The sequence below is a fragment of the Lepidothrix coronata genome, unplaced genomic scaffold, assembly GCF_001604755.1.
Source record: "Lepidothrix coronata isolate B3197 unplaced genomic scaffold, Lepidothrix_coronata-1.0 Scaffold129, whole genome shotgun sequence".
Taxonomy (NCBI): Eukaryota; Metazoa; Chordata; class Aves; order Passeriformes; family Pipridae; genus Lepidothrix; species Lepidothrix coronata.
Window position 1 is genome coordinate 1172382 of NW_016690309.1, and position 18051 is coordinate 1190432.

Genomic DNA, 18051 nt, shown 5'->3' on the forward strand with positions numbered 1-18051 from the left:
AGAACATGCACACCACCACAATTATAGGTACCCAGGTATGTCAGCATATTGCTCTTAAACAAACCATAATTTATTTCCTGAAGTTATTTAAGTGTCTTGTTTTATATTCTCAGAGTACTTATAAAGGCATTATAATGTGACATGCATTAATATGAATGATGTACTAAAATTAAATTAAAACATTAATAAAAGATTGCTTTCTAAATCACGGCTTGTTTGTGGAAAAACAAAACTGCTATGTCACAATGCACTCCAGAACATTTCATCTGTGAGAGGTATGAGCAAAATAAACCATAGAAAGGTTTCCAGATAAATTATTAAATCAGCCACTAATTGTTACTGTTGGTCACATTTGACTGCTTGAATTAAAACCCAGAAAAAAAAACTCTTGGGCATGGTCCTGTGCAGGGCTGAGGGTTGGGGTTTCAGTAAGAAAGCATGTCCATATATTTTGATGTAATTAATGCAGTTTTGTCTTTAAAAAAGACAGTACAACCTACAGTCTGATGTTCAAAGCAAGACATGCAGTAAATAAGGATTTATTTCCTTTCCCATTCTGAGAAGAAAGTAGTTGGAGAAAGAAGCAAGAGAAAAACTGGTGCAGAACTGGGAAAATCCAAGTTCAATTCCTGCCTGAAGGGTTTGAAAACACGTTTTTATCACTCAGACAAGTTCCCTCTTCACTAGAGCAGGAAATGCTTTCCCTTGATATCAGCCTTTACTCCTGCTCCTGAAGGTATTGCAAGAAGTAGCAAGGCTGTCACTGAGATGGGCTGAAAATTATTGGGACTTGTGCCTTAGGCTTATTAGATAATTCACTACAGTTTCTCCTCACATGTTACAAAAACTAAATTACAACTTTACCTTTCACAGTCTGATCTACATTCTACTCTAATCAGTTCCTAATGCACTGGTTCAGAATCAAAAAGGGGCATGAAATCAATTGGATCTTGAAGATAAATGTGCACAGTCTCTGCAAAGGCCCAGGCTGGGGACCTGAAACCTTTAAATGTAACTAGAAAAGCAAGAAAAAGCTAAGAAGGGAAATGAAGATTTAAAACAGTAATGGCTTGGATTCCATTAAAAAGTTTTATTTAATACATAAAAGGATGTCACTGGCAGTTGATGAAAACACAAGCATTAGAAACAGAGTCCTATGAAACAAGAATACATTCAAATTCAGGCACTGCAAAAAGTTGTCAGCAATCATATTATAGAAGCAAACCAGAGAAAATTAGGGAGCTTGATGCATCAGGAATGAACAGGAAAAACAATCTTGAGCTTGTTTTTAGGCAACAAATTGGAACTTCTCCCTCAAAACAGAAATAAAAAGAACCTGTTTACACATGCTTAGAGTCATCAGCTGCACACTGGTATTTGTGACATAACTCAATCTCTAATTAATAAACAATGAATAAAGCTTGCATCTTTTTAAAATGTCCTCTATTCTGTTTCAATTAATTGTATTTTCACACTGTGTGAATGCAGCCCAAAAAATCCCCTTTGCATATAGTCAAAACTATTGTTATGGAAAGCAGGTATAAGTGATTTTAATTTTTGAGAAGCAGGAAGGAATTTTAGTTTGTTTTTTTTTTAATTAACTGTTGGAAACTAGGTAACTGCAAGAGATGGATAAATTACTGCAAATATTTTCACTCAAAGTTTTCTTTTTCTTCAGTCATTTCAAACAATACATCTCATTGTCTTTCAATCACGGAATAAAAATGGAGGAACAGCTCCCTGAATTGCTTTAACACAGCCACTTCAACCACTGAAATCATACTTTGTCTCATTCAAAGAGATGAAAACCACTACAAACCAGGTACAAAGAATTTAAAAGCTGCTTCAAAAGGGACTGGCCTCTTCCAGGATGGGAAGGGAAGAGCTCATCCCTTCCTCATTCGAATCTAAGTCCAGAGAGCATTCAAACATATCTCCAGCCCAGTAAACTCTGGGGATGGGGAGGTCTTCTTTTTGTGGAGGGTGTTATTTCACCTTCTCTGTGTTCTGCATTCACATGCAAAACAATTTAATATTCATCAGACATTTCTGACTGAAATGGCAGGTAAGGTCACTCTTTTCTGGGCTTAAACAATGGCTAAGGGACTGTTTTTCTCCTACAAAAGGCTTCAGTAGTAAGGACAAAACCATCAGAGGCAATCCAACATTTCAGGAAGATTTGCTCCTGTGTATTCAAACCAGGAGTATATCCAATGTTTGGACTTTATTCCAAGCAAACACTGACAACGAGCAAGTTCCAAGATGAAACCATGGAAGCTACAAATAGGTAAAAAACCACTGTGGCTTTCACTCCACTATTGCTGAAGCAATTCCCATTCTCTGGCACGGGAATAAGGCATATTCCAAAGATGGAGCCAGGCAGGAGTGCCCAGCAAAGGGCTCCATCCCCACCACGTGTTCTCTCACCAGCCATAAAAGCAGGGATTTTCAAAAGGAGCTGTGCCAGCAGATTTCTAATTCCAAACTCCTTCCCCTTTTCTGAGTTCCCCCACCATTTTAACTTCCAAATCAAATGACAGTCCTTCTGAGACTATGAAAATTAGGGGTTTTTTGCCTTGATAGTAAGCAAACCTATCATATCTCATTATTTTACCCATCACAAAACCAGTACTTGAGCGAGAAACATCCTTGTGAGTTAACAGGTAGCAGCTTTTGAATCACAAGATTGTGAATTGTTATTCCCCTGCTTGTGGATTTGAGTCTTATATTGGGGGCTTTCTTGTGTGTAACTACCTTCAATGGGGAAAATTGTCCTCCCACTCCAAGTCAGAAGTCAAATTCCCATAGATTTCTCTGCCTAGTCAATCATCCCTCACCAGAGGACTGGTTTTGCTAAGTGGATCTTCACCCGGGGCATCATGGCTTGACCTCGGGAAGGTATCTGTGTATAACCTGAGTTCATAATTTTCCTAAAAAAATCCTAATCTAGGCTTTAGTACCTGAAGTCTGAGATACAAAAAAGTGTGCACAATGCAACACAGTCTTAGACTTCATTAGGATGGATGTTAAAGACCACTGATTGTTTCTTATTGTATTAATTTCTTTAGTTCAGGATTGTGATTATTAATGCTATTTTAGCAGCACTTTGATGCCAAAAATAAGCCAGAAGGAAAAAAAAATAGGCAATGCATACTTTAAAGAGGTGCTTTTATATCATAAATATGGCTGCATGTCTCATATGTTGCCAGAATATTTTAAAAATAAATAACTGTAAACATGAAAGGATGCAATACTGAAATAAGCTACGGATCCATAACTTCTCTCCAAGTCACAGCAGAAAGTCAGATGATAAATGCAGTTAACATTCATGTCAACTGTTTCCGTGCTGCCTTTCGTTAGTTTTTGTACACTGAGCCATATCTCTTTGGTTGGGCAGACAAGAAGAATGATTATGTGTGGCTACACAACACTTCAGGTGATTCAGAAAACAAAACAGCTTATCACAATTGAAGAACAGATCTGTTCCAGTCACAGTTAGGCCTTAGATCATAATATATGGCTAGAGTTGTATTTTAAAGCAAGATTAAGCTCAAATAGTTCAGCTCATAGTTCACCTGCAGGAAAGCCCTGAGTTCACATTCAGCTGCTTTCCAGGAGGAGGGATGAAAGCACCCACGTGATTCCTGCGTATCACCTGGAGCACAGGGAGAAAACTGGGATAAATTGGGCACTGAGGCAAAGCCACACGATTTTCCAAACGTACCTGCCAGCTGGATGATGCCATGTCTTGCGACGTCATAATAGGGGTGATTGATGTTTAGCTCAGGATCCTCGGGGGGTGGAGGCGTAAATACCTCTTCCTGCCCTGCCTGTGTGTCCTCTGCTTCATCCTTCTGCAGCTCTGCAGGAGCAACAGCAACACGTGAACAGAGACAAGCTCTTGCCTCCAATGCATTATTGAAGGGTGGAATTTTAGCTCAGTTTGATAAAAACCTGGGCCTTTATTGCTACTTGTCACAGTTACAAATCAGTCGGTGACCCTGCTAATCACGACTGTCGGTGTTGTCTCATCATTTTTTTACATTCCCTTAATCTCCAGCTTCTTGCCTTTTATTTCAAGGCTGCCCAAACAGAGAAGTCGAAGTTTCAGTTCACTACCACAGGCACTGACAGCTACCCCACATTAACACCTCCTGTGAATCCTCTCCCAGAGCAAACTCATTATTTGCATAAAGGAAGCAAATTGTAAACAAATCTCTGTCTCACCTCCCCCAAAATCCAGTTTCCTTGAAATCCTTCAACCTTCTGAACCTGGAATACGAAAAGCAGCCTAAACTCCAACTAGAGGCCAAGCAAAGGTGTAAATTTCTGCTCAAAATCCCAACAAAATGGCCATCCTTCCCCCAGATTTCAGTGGATTCTGGACTAAGTCCTAGAATTAAAATTTACTCGGTACTGAAACGAGCAGCACAGTGGTAATCAATCTTGTTCCTGGATTTTTGATTTTGTTTTGCTTTTTTATTCCTCCCCCAAGCCTTTTCCAAACTGTTGTAAGGTTCAAAAAAAGCTGGTGTCACATCCATATCCAAATGCTCAGATTCTGGGATAATTACCATCACTTCTGTGCTTCTCAAATGAGTGTTTGCTAGAACCTGAGGGGAACAACACTACATGGACACACAAATACACAAGTGTGTATTAGGCACATGTAAAGAGAAAAACTAATGTTCTGATAAGAGGCACCAGCCCTTGTACACCATCCATCTCTTTTTATCACTCAGGTTTTAATAAGGTAGAATTAAGAGGTTTATCTGTGAGTTTGGACACACTGGAGATGCAGCTGGACATGGTGCTGGGCCTGTTTTTGCAGATTGTGCTGTTGCTAAGAAAGGCTGGACCACATGACCCTTTAGGTCCCCTTCCAGCCTGGTATTCCATGACTCTATGATCTCAAACATGATTATTGCCACTTTAAAAAGTACTTCTAGAGCATTCTGTCTCCTCATCATCTGCATGTTTCATGTGCCTTGACCACCAGTCAAGGCCCAGCGGGGCAGAGAAAATGAATTAAATATTGATTTCAGCCAGATTTATGTGCCAGTAGCTAATAAGTGTTAGAGAAAAGCTCGCACTAAGTATTTTGGAATGCTTTCCACTCACAGTTTCTCGGTATCTTTCTATCCTGCAAACAGCCACACGGAAGCTTTATTGTCTCATTTTCATTTTTAATGGGATTTGTACCAAAAAAAGGCATTTCACAAGGATGAAGAATGCCACTCGTGGCCGTGCTTCTCAAAAACACAGAGGAGTCAGGAACATGTGTACTACTTTTACATTTCTTTATGCCTGAATTCATAAAAGCCTTCTCAAAAAGCAGTTGCATAGGAAAAAAAACTTACTTGCCTTTGGAAATACAACATTAGAGTCCTCTTCATAAACATTAAAAGAGTTTAAATTCTTATTGTCTCAAAAATGTGTATTTTTCTACCTTTAAAATTGTATCATACATAAAAAACTACACTAACCTTACCTGGAAAAGTATTTTTTCACTTTAAAGAATGTTTTTGTCCCAAGAGCTGGGAATAATAACAATATGAACATAATGCAGCAGATAAATAATTTTTTTAAAAAAAAAATAAAAATCAAAAAAAAGAAAAAAACAATTTGGTGGTTTTGGTTTTTTTTTTCCCTCCATGTCTGAGCACTGTAACCCCCTAAAAGAAGAAAAAGTTTCAAAGGGGAGAGAGAAAAAAGGAACAGTAAATGCCAGTCTGTGGGGATGTGGAGAGGGAGCTGTGAACCATTTACCACAACCCACTGAAAACTTAACAGGTGCTCTTAAAACGAGGTGTATATTCAGGTTAAACACAACAGAAACAGCCAGTCTGGCTCTGGGATGGGCCAAAGAACCAGAGAAGCAAAATAAATGCACAAACCCACTTGTACTGCACTTATTCCCAGGGACTGAAGAAGTCCCAGCACTAACCACAGCTGCTGAACAGCTGGAGGGCCCCGACCCAGCGAGATGGTTCTTTGTATATTTGGTTTGGGTTTTTTTCTGTTTGTTTTGATTTTTGTTTTGTTTGGTTCGGGTTTTTTCTTAATGTGACAACAAGGGCACTGCAGCTCAAGATGAGTTTTCGTAATAAACACAAATAAAATTCATTATTTTACAAACGGAGGGAGACCTCAGCTCTGTTTTTCCTCCTGCAAGTGCCAGAGGAGTTTATTGTCCTGCTCCACAACCTGCAGCAGAGGATCATCTGTTCTTGCTCTTTAACCCAGCCTGGGAGACAAGGCGAGGGGCCTGATCCAGAGGGGTCTGATCCAGAGGGGCCTGATCCAGAGCTCGCCCTGAGGAGCACAACTGCTTTCCATGGATTTGCAATCAGCCCCCAGGAGTGCAAAGGCCACCCAGCCCCTCCTGAAAGCCATGGAGTGGTGAAATCTGAGGTGAGGGACAGAGAAAGGCAGGCTGAGGTGGGGGGGTAGGAAAAATCCTTGCTTTCAATTTACGAAACAGCAAAAAAAATACCTGCAGGACAAGGAAAATGGTAGCAAGAAATTCTTTACTGCAGCGCTGGGGGTGCAATCCCAGGTCACATGGCCTGGAAAAAGCACACCCCATTTGAAAAACGCCCTTTTTGTACCCTCTTGGTTAGATAAGCTGTTAGATATTCGACAGGTGACAGGTATTTTACCTTAAAAGGTAATTTTTTGAACTCAGGAGGGGGTGTTACCCTCCCTCCTGGTTGATTGGTGACATGTACCTGTACAGGGGGTCTCTCTGCACACAAAGGCCAGTCATGTTTCTATCTTTATATTTTTCCCTATCCCAGCCACAACGTTTTCCTTGGCGTCAGGGGCCTTTCACCTTCCAGGCTCCACAAGGTGCCTAAAAAACCTTGGAATTAAACGAAAGAAAAGAAAATTCCACCACCCTCTCTAGTTTTCCACCAAATTCATTTTGCTTATGATAAAACCAGATTATTTATTTCTCATGGGGGGATCTGGAAGACCCTTGCTCTGGGCTCCGGCCTGGCATCTTCAGAAACTCCAGGGGAAAAAAAGGAAAAAGTGATGCTGATGCTTCAAAGTGCTGATGCCCTGGTGCTGTGCTGGTACTGCTCCTCTGGATGGACACCTTCGGAAGTACCAGGCAGGGCAGCAGTTTCTGGGCTCATCCAACACTTGTCTGCTCGGAGAAATGACTCCCATTTGTGCCACAACCGTGGTGATGGTGATATTCCAACAGCCTGGAATTGCACCACCCATCAGTCACAAAAGCTGCGTGTCTTAAACCAACCTTCAGCCCTAATGGCTTTAACAGGGAACACACCACTACAGAGGCTGTAACTCGGCTTGGATTGCTCCAACAAGGATTAAAAAACGTTGGAGAAGCCCCTTGCTTACTGAAGATGCTCCATTAAATCACCTGTAACTCCGCACAGACGCCGTTTGAGGTGTAATAAGAAATATTTACCTATTTCAGCCAGCTTCTCATAGTCAATCTCAGACATGTTTCCCCCCAGGAACCTGTGCAGACCTCCCAGGCTGAAATGGTCCTTGGGTCAGCCCTAGGAAAAGAAACAAAAGGAGCTGCTGTGATATTGTGGCGCATTTTATCCACCATGCAAACATAAAATGAAAACAAATAAACAGCTCAGAAATCCTACTGCTGCAGGGGAAAAGCCTTGTCAGCACTTGGCCACCATTTTCCTACTAAATATTATAAAAGTATTTTAAAACAGCAATCCAAAGTAGGAAAAGCTATGAATTAATAATTAGACTTTGAACAAATTGACCTGTTTTTCTTTCGGGGGGGGGGGTTGTTATTCAAAATACTTATATATTACACATTTTTAGTGACAAGCATCAGAATTTCAGACAAATTCTGGAAACAACTTAAAACTTCTTTTTTTTCTTAGTGCAGATGATCTATACACTCCATACCCTCTCACCAAGTCACTTATTCTATAGCAATTCTCAGTTTCATTACAGGAAACATTCTATACCTCACATTTCACATGAAAGAGCTTCATGAAAATTTCAAGTGAGCATTAACATATAAAAAACCTGAAAAAGCAGCAGTTCCTGCATAATCACTGCTCTTTGTGAAACGCTCTGTGGAGTGCTCTGCAAACAGAATATTAAGGAACACACCCGAAGTGAGTATCAGGAGAGAAAAACATGATTTAGAAGGTCTGTTTCCCCAAGCAGCTGCTCCAAAAACCCAAATGAGTCCTTCCTTTAAATTAAAACCCCAGACTCGAGACTGGAAGCGAGAAAGAAACTGAGTTTTTATAACTCTCCTTTGAATTCAGTTTAACCCCCTTGGTTTAAGCCAGTTTGGTATCATCTGAACATGTTAAAAAAAAAAAAAAATAGGCAAATTCATGGCTAGGTCCTTGAAAAAAGGCAAACACAAGCACATTATTCTCCTCTGCCAAGAGGCTGGAGTTTGTATTGCTCCTTCAAATCACTGAAACTACTACTTTGGACCTAAAAAAAGACCAGAGAGTTTGTTTGCTTGCTGCAGGTTCCACCACTTAGATGATTTTCAAACATTTAGCAATTATTTTGTAACGATCTTATTTGTTCCTGGTTGAAAACAATTACCTGCATTTACAAGAAACTCAAATTAAAAGTCCATACACAGGGAGAAGTCCCATTAAGCTCAAAATTACTCAATTTCTCACTGAGCACCAACATTCTTGAAAGAAAATAAGAAAGCAATTCTGGGCCAGATGTATTTCAGTTCATGCTAATTTTACCACATGGTATTCAGAACCATAATTCCATTGTCGTTTTAAAGTTATTATTTGTATTATTATTATTATTGTTAAAATAATAATTAAAAATTAATTTTATTTAAAAATACTTAGCGGAACTTAACCACAAGAAGCTCTTTGTGACTTATTTTTCTGCTATGTTTTCCAACATAGTTTTCATTGACCACCACCTGCCAAACTTTCAGAACAAATAAAACCAATGTTCAATGTGTCTGAGCTTCACAAACTTCATCCCAGCCAAGTATTTTCCAAAGTTCTTGTAAGGAAATGGGGCTCTTCCTTCTAAAGTGCCTATTTACACCAGGCCTTTCCAGCCTATCGAATTTTAACCATAAATCATAAATCGAGTCATAAGCCACAAAAATTAGGCTGTATCTTTGACACTAAAATGCTTTTCACGTGATGTGAGTAATGAAAGCCTAAAAGAATTGATGGAATAGGGGGGGAAAAAAGCCATTTCCTTGAACCCCTTTTTGAAGGAAAAAAGAAATACAATCCTTCTGTAACATAGCATGGAGCAAAAACCAGTTTATTCTTCATACTAATTCAGTACGAGTTAGAAGAAGTGGCTCCATCTAGGGAGGGCAGATTTAAATCTCTCCCCAAACCCGCTGGAAAGCAGCAAAGTTACCGTCCGAGTGAGAGCAACTCCCACGGCACCGAAACACTCGCGAACATTTTCCACACGCACAAAGTTATTGGGAAGGTAGGAATAACTCCCACGGAACCGAGGAACGAGGGGAGCGGGGGAGAAACCCTCTGCCTGCTTTGCCAGCTGGCCGCTCCCTCGGGGCAGCGATTAGAGAAGTTTCCAGTTCCGAGGCAAATTTAGCGCGGCCCCCCGGCTGACCGCGGCGTTCCCTGTTCCTGGGAGATAACAGAACCTCCTGAAGAGCCTCCCACGCCTCCCATCGCTGGTCCTGGCCATCCTCAGATTCCCTGCCTTCCCCACCTCGCCCCTCCGAAAAGGCAGCAACAGAAAAAGAAGCCCTGAAAAGAGCTGAGCTGCGGGTCTTTTGTTAATCGCAGAGATCTGAAGGTGTTTTACGACGCACCGCAGCCCCATATTCCTCCAAATGCAGGGTTATTACTGGCTGACATCCCTAACGGAGTATTACTCCGGTGCAAAGGGTGTTATTTTAGCGAAAATGGAGGCAGTCACAGGCAGAACTGCCTGATAATGAACTCGAGAGGCCGAAAAAAGGCGAGGGATTCCTCCAACATTTGTCAGGGCTCAGGCGCCTCTGATGCCTTTTCTTTTTGTTCGCTCAGCTGTCAGATACGTTCTTCTTCAAATGTAAATAGTGTGGTTTCTCTTCGTTTCTTTTCCCCCTGATGTTCTTTGCCTTCCACTGATATCCTTTGTTACTCCTAAACGGCGTGACAGGGCTCGGGGTGGAACATCAGCCCGCAATTTCCATTTTGAGAGGATGAGAGTTCCCCGTATCTGCTCAGGGGTATCAGATACAGAACCAGCTAAAGGGGTGCCAGGAGATTATTTTATTATTTACAATACTGCAGGAAATTCGCTGTGGAATTGATAAACACAGCAATGCATGAGCTGAGTCCATAATGTACTCCTGAAACACGTATTCACACCATCCTCCTTTTCTTCTAAACAACATTCAAACCAATGTGGGTTAAGAGGATGCATCAAAATTCCATTTATCATCTTTAATAAGAATGCTTACTCTTAAGTAGTAACAGTATTTAAGTGTATCAAGAGTATTTACTTAAGTAAATAAGTGTATTTTTCCTCAGTGTGTCTCCTGCACAATGTCTACCAAGTCCACATTCTTTATAAGCAGTTGATTTAAGGCATTTGACATAGTTTATTTTCATATTCTTTCCTGACCTGCCACTCTTTGTTGGCAATACATTGATGAAAATCAGCCAGACCATGAATAACAAATAGACAACAAGACTGACAGTGAGAGCTCTGGTTTTAAGGTCTCTGCTGAAATAATTCAACAAACTGAAAAAAAACCCCAAATGATTTGAAAGATGATGTCACACAGGTTGGTAAATTAATATTTACAATTAGGGAATTTATATTTTGAAAAGTTCAGTGCAAGTTTACAAAAGGTTCTACAGCTGTGTATGGATATTTCAATCAAATTTAAAAGCATACTATTATCCTTAATTGGAACTATATAAATTGATTTCCTTATCACTTACCATAGAAAAATGCCATGCTAGTATTTAAAGCAAAATAATAGAAATATTCCTGCAACAGCTCAGTGTTTACTGTGTGCATGAGTTTTAATATGGTTTGGGCTCTCACATGTTAAGCTGACACTTCTGTTCTTTCAGAATCAACAAAATCAGCAAAAAGTTCATAATGGTTAAAACTGCCAGTTCTCCATACAAAATAACACTGTGATGTAGCATCACTCCTCTGTCCCAGAAATAATGTAAAAACTTACCTGGTTTTAAGACTAAGATGAAAAATATGTTAAAATGGAAAAGGAAAAATAAAAATTAAATACATATGGCCTTAAAAAGAATCCAAAGACTTTATCCTTTTTATATCACATCAGTTTGGAGCATTTTGAGCTTCTTTTCATATAATGATCAGAACGCCCAAAAGTTGCAGACCCTCCAGGAACAAAGGGAATGAAAAGCCCCTTATTGCAGGAAAGGTTTTCTGTAGTCACTGCATTTCTTAGTGCTACTCTGATATTTGTTGGACCAGAATTCTGTCCAAAACTTGCAGGCAGATATTGTTGTACGACTTCCCAAATTATTAAGAATTCATCCCACTATATTTTTCTGCTTAAACTGTTAAGGATGAAACCTGTCTGAAGGAGTAAATGTATTTGTTGTACCTGTAATTGTACTGACAGGTAGAACTGTAATTCCAAGCAATGGTTTTTATTTGTGATACAGTGTCTGGTGAAGCTTGATGGCTCAGGAACCTGGTACTCAAACGATTTTCATCACAGAGTTACCAGTGTGAATTCAGTGAGAATACAAAGCAAACTTTATTTTCACCCCATGGATGTATAGCAGTAAAGGTAGGAGAGTCTGGAAACTCAGCAGAAAGAGTAACCATTCTTATTAAAGATGATAAATGGAATTTTGATGCATTCTCTTAAACCAACATTGGTTTGAACCTTGTTCAGAACAAAAATTTAGTAATGCAGGAGGGAGGGAGGGAGGGAGGAGGTGGCTACATATTATATTGCACCTGTTCTGAACACAACTCAGATTTCAGTCTCTGATGCCACCAACCAGGTAATTTTTAACCAGCACTGTGTTCACTTAAAACAAATATCCGCTGTATATAAAGCAGATGAAGCAACTTTTGCTACACTGTGAATCCTCAGCAGGGAGGATGATAAAAGGGTAGCACACTCCTGGAACCAGAAGTTTATAGTTTTTGTTGGACAGAACTATTTTTGCTCTCACAGAGAGCTTTGAGGGAGAACAATTGGACTCAATGGGCTGTTTCACACATACACACATTTTTATATAAAAAAATTCAGCACATAATCACCTAAAATAAAATATGAGAGATGCTGGAGTGAGGAAGAGCTCCAAAAGCACAGTGATGCTGCTGAGTGCAGCACTCACACCCCTCCGTGGCAGGGGCTGGGCTGTAGTTTGGGATGTCCTTCCCAGGCTGTCCTGGCCAGGAACAACCCCAGGGGATGCACCAACCTAATTCTGGCCACTCACCTAACACAACATTTTCCTACAGTCATGCACTACGTCCAATCTCAAAGTACATTGCAATATTCTTTGTGGCCACTGTTGCAGGACAGGAGCAGGTAAGTAAACCTTAAACCTTTAAGTTCCCTTAGGCTGCCCATCACCAGTTTTCCTGTGCTGGAAAACCAGCATTGTCATTTCACTGACCACCAAATATGTAGGCATGGTCTCTTCTCCCTACCCTGCCATACCTTCTCTGCTGGAATGAGTAAAAAAACCAAAAAAAAATCTATTTATGGGAAGAGTTAAGCATGTCAGAGTGAAATAAAAAGTGTTTCCCTACTGCACATAAATATCTGCACGTGTCAGCCATTCCCAGTTCTGAAAGCACCAAAGTAGAGGGGCTATTTCTACCCATTACTAGCAAAGAGGTTTTGGAAATACCCTTTTGTTGTCTGAAACAGTGCAGCTATTTTCTTATCACATCCTCTCGTTCATCTGGCACACAGGCAAAAAAAAAAGGCGCCTAATGTATAACCAATTGACAAAAAGCCATTTATGCTTGTGTGTCATTAGGACAAAATTATCTGAACATGGATAAGTGGCTGCAATACAAGACACTACACTATTTTTTTTTTTGATTCAGCATAAATGTTTATTGACTAAACAATGTAATCATAGTAAACATTAATGATCAGTCATCTGTGGAACTTGCTCTCTAAATTAATATATTGTAATACACACTAATGTGGCAGAATTATGTTGGCCTGAACTCATGTTTAACCAGCACTTCCATCTCCAGGGATTACACACTTTCAATTGCAGACAAGTATATTTTTAGGACTGTGTTTTTTAATTAAATTCCTCTGACAAGTTACTGGACAAAGGGTTTTGTGTACTGTGATAAAAAGGGTTCTTTAATTGCATAATTATGCACTGGGGATTCCTCTGGCTGGAATAAATCAGGGCTTTTAAAATAAATTAATATTCTTCTTATATTTATGCAACATAGGCAAACGTTTCCAGTTCTGGTCAAAATGTGGCCCTTGTAAATGGTGTCTCTCCCTCTTCCTTGGGGGTTCCCTTCAGGCACTGCAAGGGGCAGGCAGGTCACCCCGAAGCTTCTCTTCTGCAGGCTGAACAATCCCAGTTCTCTCAGCCTGTAATGGCCCACGTTTGCTGTGCCTTTCAGAGGTGTAATTCTCCTGCCTTGTATGGCACACAGACAACTAGCTCAGAAAAGACTGAAATCAGTGTGAGAGGAGCCTTGTGTCACGGTTCAATGACACGTTAACTGTTACTTTTAAGTTCTCTTTCCCAGATCAGAAAATCTGAGGTCACACGAAAGAAAGAAGTGACACAGCATAAACATAGTCTACCAATTCAAATTTGTTCAAACAATTTTGGCAGGTTCACTCTTTTATCAGCAAGACAAATGTGGCATCAAGTGTGTCCTGTCCTCCCAAAGCTGACATAAATGGGGATTTATGCTTGCTTTGCTGCCTCAGTGTCCTTTGACTAAATTGGCAGAGATGGGATTGTGCATCGCTGCATGATCTGGATCAAATTTTTATTGCTTGCATGTACAATAATATAATAATATATAATAAAAATTGGGGGAAATTGTTGTGGAACCGCCGCTTCATGATAAAGGTTTCTACCCTGAAAACCTCACCACCTTATGCAGAGGTGTTTGTCTCTATTTACACACATTACAGAGCAGTTCTCAGGTAAAAGACTGTGGCAAAAAAGATTAAGCAATAGCAGTAGCACAGTAGCTGAAATGATGACTTATTATTAACTGGATTCTGCTATCAGACCTTTTCCATACTTCAACAAAAGTCAGCTTCAAAAGAACTCTTGCCAATCCCTACTGTCATGTAAAATTACTTGTTGTTGTTGCACCTTTCTGCCTTTAACTGCACCCCCAAACAGGACAGAATCAGAAGTTCTATCAGGTGGAAAACAATAAATCCTATTTCCCAGGCATGGGAATGCAGGAATGATGCACCCTGGCCCATCACAGGCACTCGGCAACACTGGTGTCCAGCTGTTTTCCAGCTTTCAAAGACACATATGTTAATTTTTACACAAATCTAAAGACACAGGTGTATAGACACACTTCCTTAAACCTGTGCTAACACCTAATAAGGCCATGTGGCTTATTCATCATTCTTCTCTGTCAGAGCATCAAAAAATGGAAAACCCAGACATTTGATGTTATTGACATCTTGAAGCAGCCTTTGGTGTTGCTATAGTCCACAGTGTTCTTACTATTACAACACAAGCAACACAGAGGTCTGAATTCAAGCAAGTCATCTTAAGGGTTTTTATTAAATCAAAGAATGTAGCTGGGTTTAAAAAAAAAACAAAAACAAACCCTAGGTTTTTCAGGCACTCAAGCCCTTCAGGTGACCTGAAAGAAAAGCTTGTGTACCCAGCAACTTATCATATTATGCACCTTCCAACAATATTCCCTTCTATATGTTTAATAAATATTTAATGAGCAATATATAAACATAAGAGTGCAGAGTTTGAGAAAAAAAAGCAAAGAGATAAGGACACCACAAGCCATCTGTGGAAAACTGCAAGGCCCTGTAGCAAAGAGGAACACACAAATCATTAATGCACAAGTCATTAATGCAATGATCAGTAATAAATAAGCTCATCAGGTGAGGCTCTTCTCTTCTAGCTGCCGAAATTCCAAATTTAACCTTTTCAATAACCCCCTCGTTTTCCTCGAACAACATTTACACCCTTCCCAAGGATGTGGACACACAAATTCTATGTCACACGGTTGCTTTTACCAATGTAGTCGGCAAGAAAAACATCATTTCTTCAGAGTGATCAGTGTATGTGCTGCCTTTGTCTCTGCTGCTGGCCACAATCAATAAATGCCACAGGAAACAGCCAGAACGAGTACTACTAAGCCAGCTTTATATTTATTTTTTTTTAGAGGCTGCTTAGATGCCAAACTGTGGAAAGAATTCAAGGCCAGGATGAAGAAGCCTTGCAGCCCCTCAGAGAGTCGATTAAATTACACAGCACCCACACACACACAAAAAAAACCCCAAAACAACAAAAACCAAAGCAAACAAACCCCCCCCAATCTTGCACACTGCACACCAGGTTAATATTCAGAACAGTGACACACTTCAGCACAAACTTTGAGAGTTCTGTCAGTGCAACAAAGCACTTGACAGCGTATTCTGCCTCTTTCCAAACATGGATTTTAGCCTTTTCTTCGCTTTTACTTACATATTAAGAACACCTCCCTGAAAGCCACCTGCCATGCCTCAGTTTAAAAGGGATATACAGCCCTATTAGGGCATTTCATTTTAAAATGGCCAGTAATTTATCCCAAGGGCAGATAAACATCATTTGGCTCCAGAGCCACTTCCTCTCTGCTGGGAAAGAAAGAAAGAGAGAGAGAGAAAGGACACAAAAAAGCCCCTGAAAGGTGAATTTATAATAATGTCATTTATAATAACTGGACCCTACCAGGTTTACAGCTGGAACATGAAGCTATTTTAACCATTCAAAGGCATCTAATGATTAAAATGACATTTCCATCCCAAAGCTGTAGCTACTGTGGGCACAATTAAGAGCAAAGGTAACTACAAGAAATTAAGGGTAAGGTTTTCCCAAGTTTACAATTTCTTTCTTTCAGTTGTTACTTGTAATGGTTCCCAGTTTGTACCATTCTATACTTGGATATCTTCACAGATTTCCCAGTAAACAACCAGTTTCTTTTCTTGGGATTTTAGCAGAAGGGAGAGAAGCCTTTTTTGAGTGACAAAAATGATAAGGCATGAGAAAAGTCACCAGGCTGTCAGATAAAACAAAAAATGCAATATTTGGAGCTAATTACAACTACCTACTTAAAAATCACTAGATTGAAGGTTTTCTTTCTAAGTGCATCAAATAATTGCACATTTACACATGGGATGTCACCAGGTCACAGTAAACAATCAATGAGGCCACCACACCCAGAATTAATCTTAAGACTTATAAAAGAGAGATCTACAACATCACTGGCATTTGTACAACACCAACATCCAGCACTCCAAGCTCTGCTTGCAAAGACAGATGTCAAATCAAGCACAAAAATTTAATTTCTTTCCTTTTCATTTTTTCCTGCAGAATTTTCCTCTGCAGGTCTTAATAACATATCTTTTATCCTGACTTGTACCACTTCTGACTGCAAAGATAAGGTTACAACTGTGAGTTTGTCAAGTCTGCTTAATCTTTCTGTCAAGCAAAGCTGGATGTATAATAAATCCAGATGCAGAGACAAACAAACAGAGCCACAATTTACTCTGCTACCTGAACACTGTCACAAAAGAATTTTCCTACCATTAGGCAAGATCAAAAAACCAAATAAAGGAGACAGAGCGGACATACCAGAGCAGGGAAGATGATACTAAGCCTTGAGGCCTCAAGGTTATTTCTGGCCTCAGATTAAAACTTGCCTCCAGGGTTGATGGCATTCATGCAGACACAGAGTGAGATTCCCTGCCCAAAGAATTCCCCACAACTCACACTGAACTTGTAACTCCTGCTGACCTCGGCTGAGCTGGGAGAGGATCTCACTCCTGGGTTGTCAGGCATTTTCCTGCCAAGCACAGGATCACTGCTTTTGCCAAAAACCCTCAAGAATTATCCACCTTCCGTGGCAAGTCACCCTTCCAGCACCCAGCTTCAGCATCCCATCCAGCATCCCATTCCAACCCATCCCACCCTGAACACAATCCCAGCCAACCTGCAACAAGTAGGTTGAAGCTGCCAGTTCTCAGCTCCTGAAACACAGGGTGCAAACCCCAGAAACCCAAACCAATGGAACATCTTTCAGAAAAGAGACCTTTTAGTTCCCATTTCATCCAGTAAGTACTACATCCATGCAAAAGAGCACAGCTATTCTGAAAGATCGGGATCAGAATCACAGGCCATTCACTTCAGAGCTGGACTTGATGACCCCTGTGGGCTCCTTCTGACTCAGAATATTCTGTGATATCAAAATGAGGTTCAAAGCTAAAGCCCCTGAGGTTTCTGTGCTCCCACATGTTGAAAACAGAGATAACCAAGCTTCCAGGAGCACCAGGATTCTCTGAAGCTACAGAAATCAGCCCTTATTGCACAGGCTTTGTTCAAAGGCAGCTTTGTAGGGAACGTGCCAAACTCCCGAATTTTAGCCTCAAACTCGAGCTTCCAGCAAGTGGCTTTTTAAGCCTGGGACAGCTTCCAAAAGTGGAACCTTGCCTGACACTACAGACTTTCATCAGCAAAATTCACCACATGAGAGAGCAAGATTTAGATTAAAAAACCCATAAAACTCTTGACTTCTCTCATTGTTTCAATTAATTTCTATATTTAATATGTGTACACACATAAAAGATTAGGCATAGAGCAAACAAATAACTTTTTTGCTTTTTCCTGCCTCACATGGTAGATTAAAATACTGAACAAAAGTAGTAAAGATGGATTTGTAAAGTCTGTGAGCAAAAACACCTTAGTCTTTTCAATTCCTTGTATGGCAGGCAGGCAATGCATTCTTCCATAATAATTCAATGTCTTAAAAATAAGAACAGACTCAGTAAGTTTGGGTTCTGAATTTTCTCTGGTTCTTCTCAGCTGTGTGATAAGA

The 18051-nt window shown here is 40.1% G+C and overlaps 1 protein-coding gene across 1 annotated transcript in view; it reads right to left on the reverse strand.

Moving 5' to 3' along the window:
- Window positions 1–18051, reverse strand: part of ARHGAP8 (Rho GTPase activating protein 8) — a 60592-nt gene that overhangs the window by 36159 nt on the left and 6382 nt on the right. Inside the window, exons 2-3 of the mRNA XM_017826631.1 lie at window positions 7445–7538; window positions 3725–3862 (exon numbers count right to left, since the gene is read on the reverse strand). Coding sequence (XP_017682120.1) covers window positions 3725–3862; window positions 7445–7481 — 175 coding nt within the window. The 5' untranslated portion in view covers window positions 7482–7538. The remainder of the gene's footprint in view (window positions 1–3724; window positions 3863–7444; window positions 7539–18051) is intronic.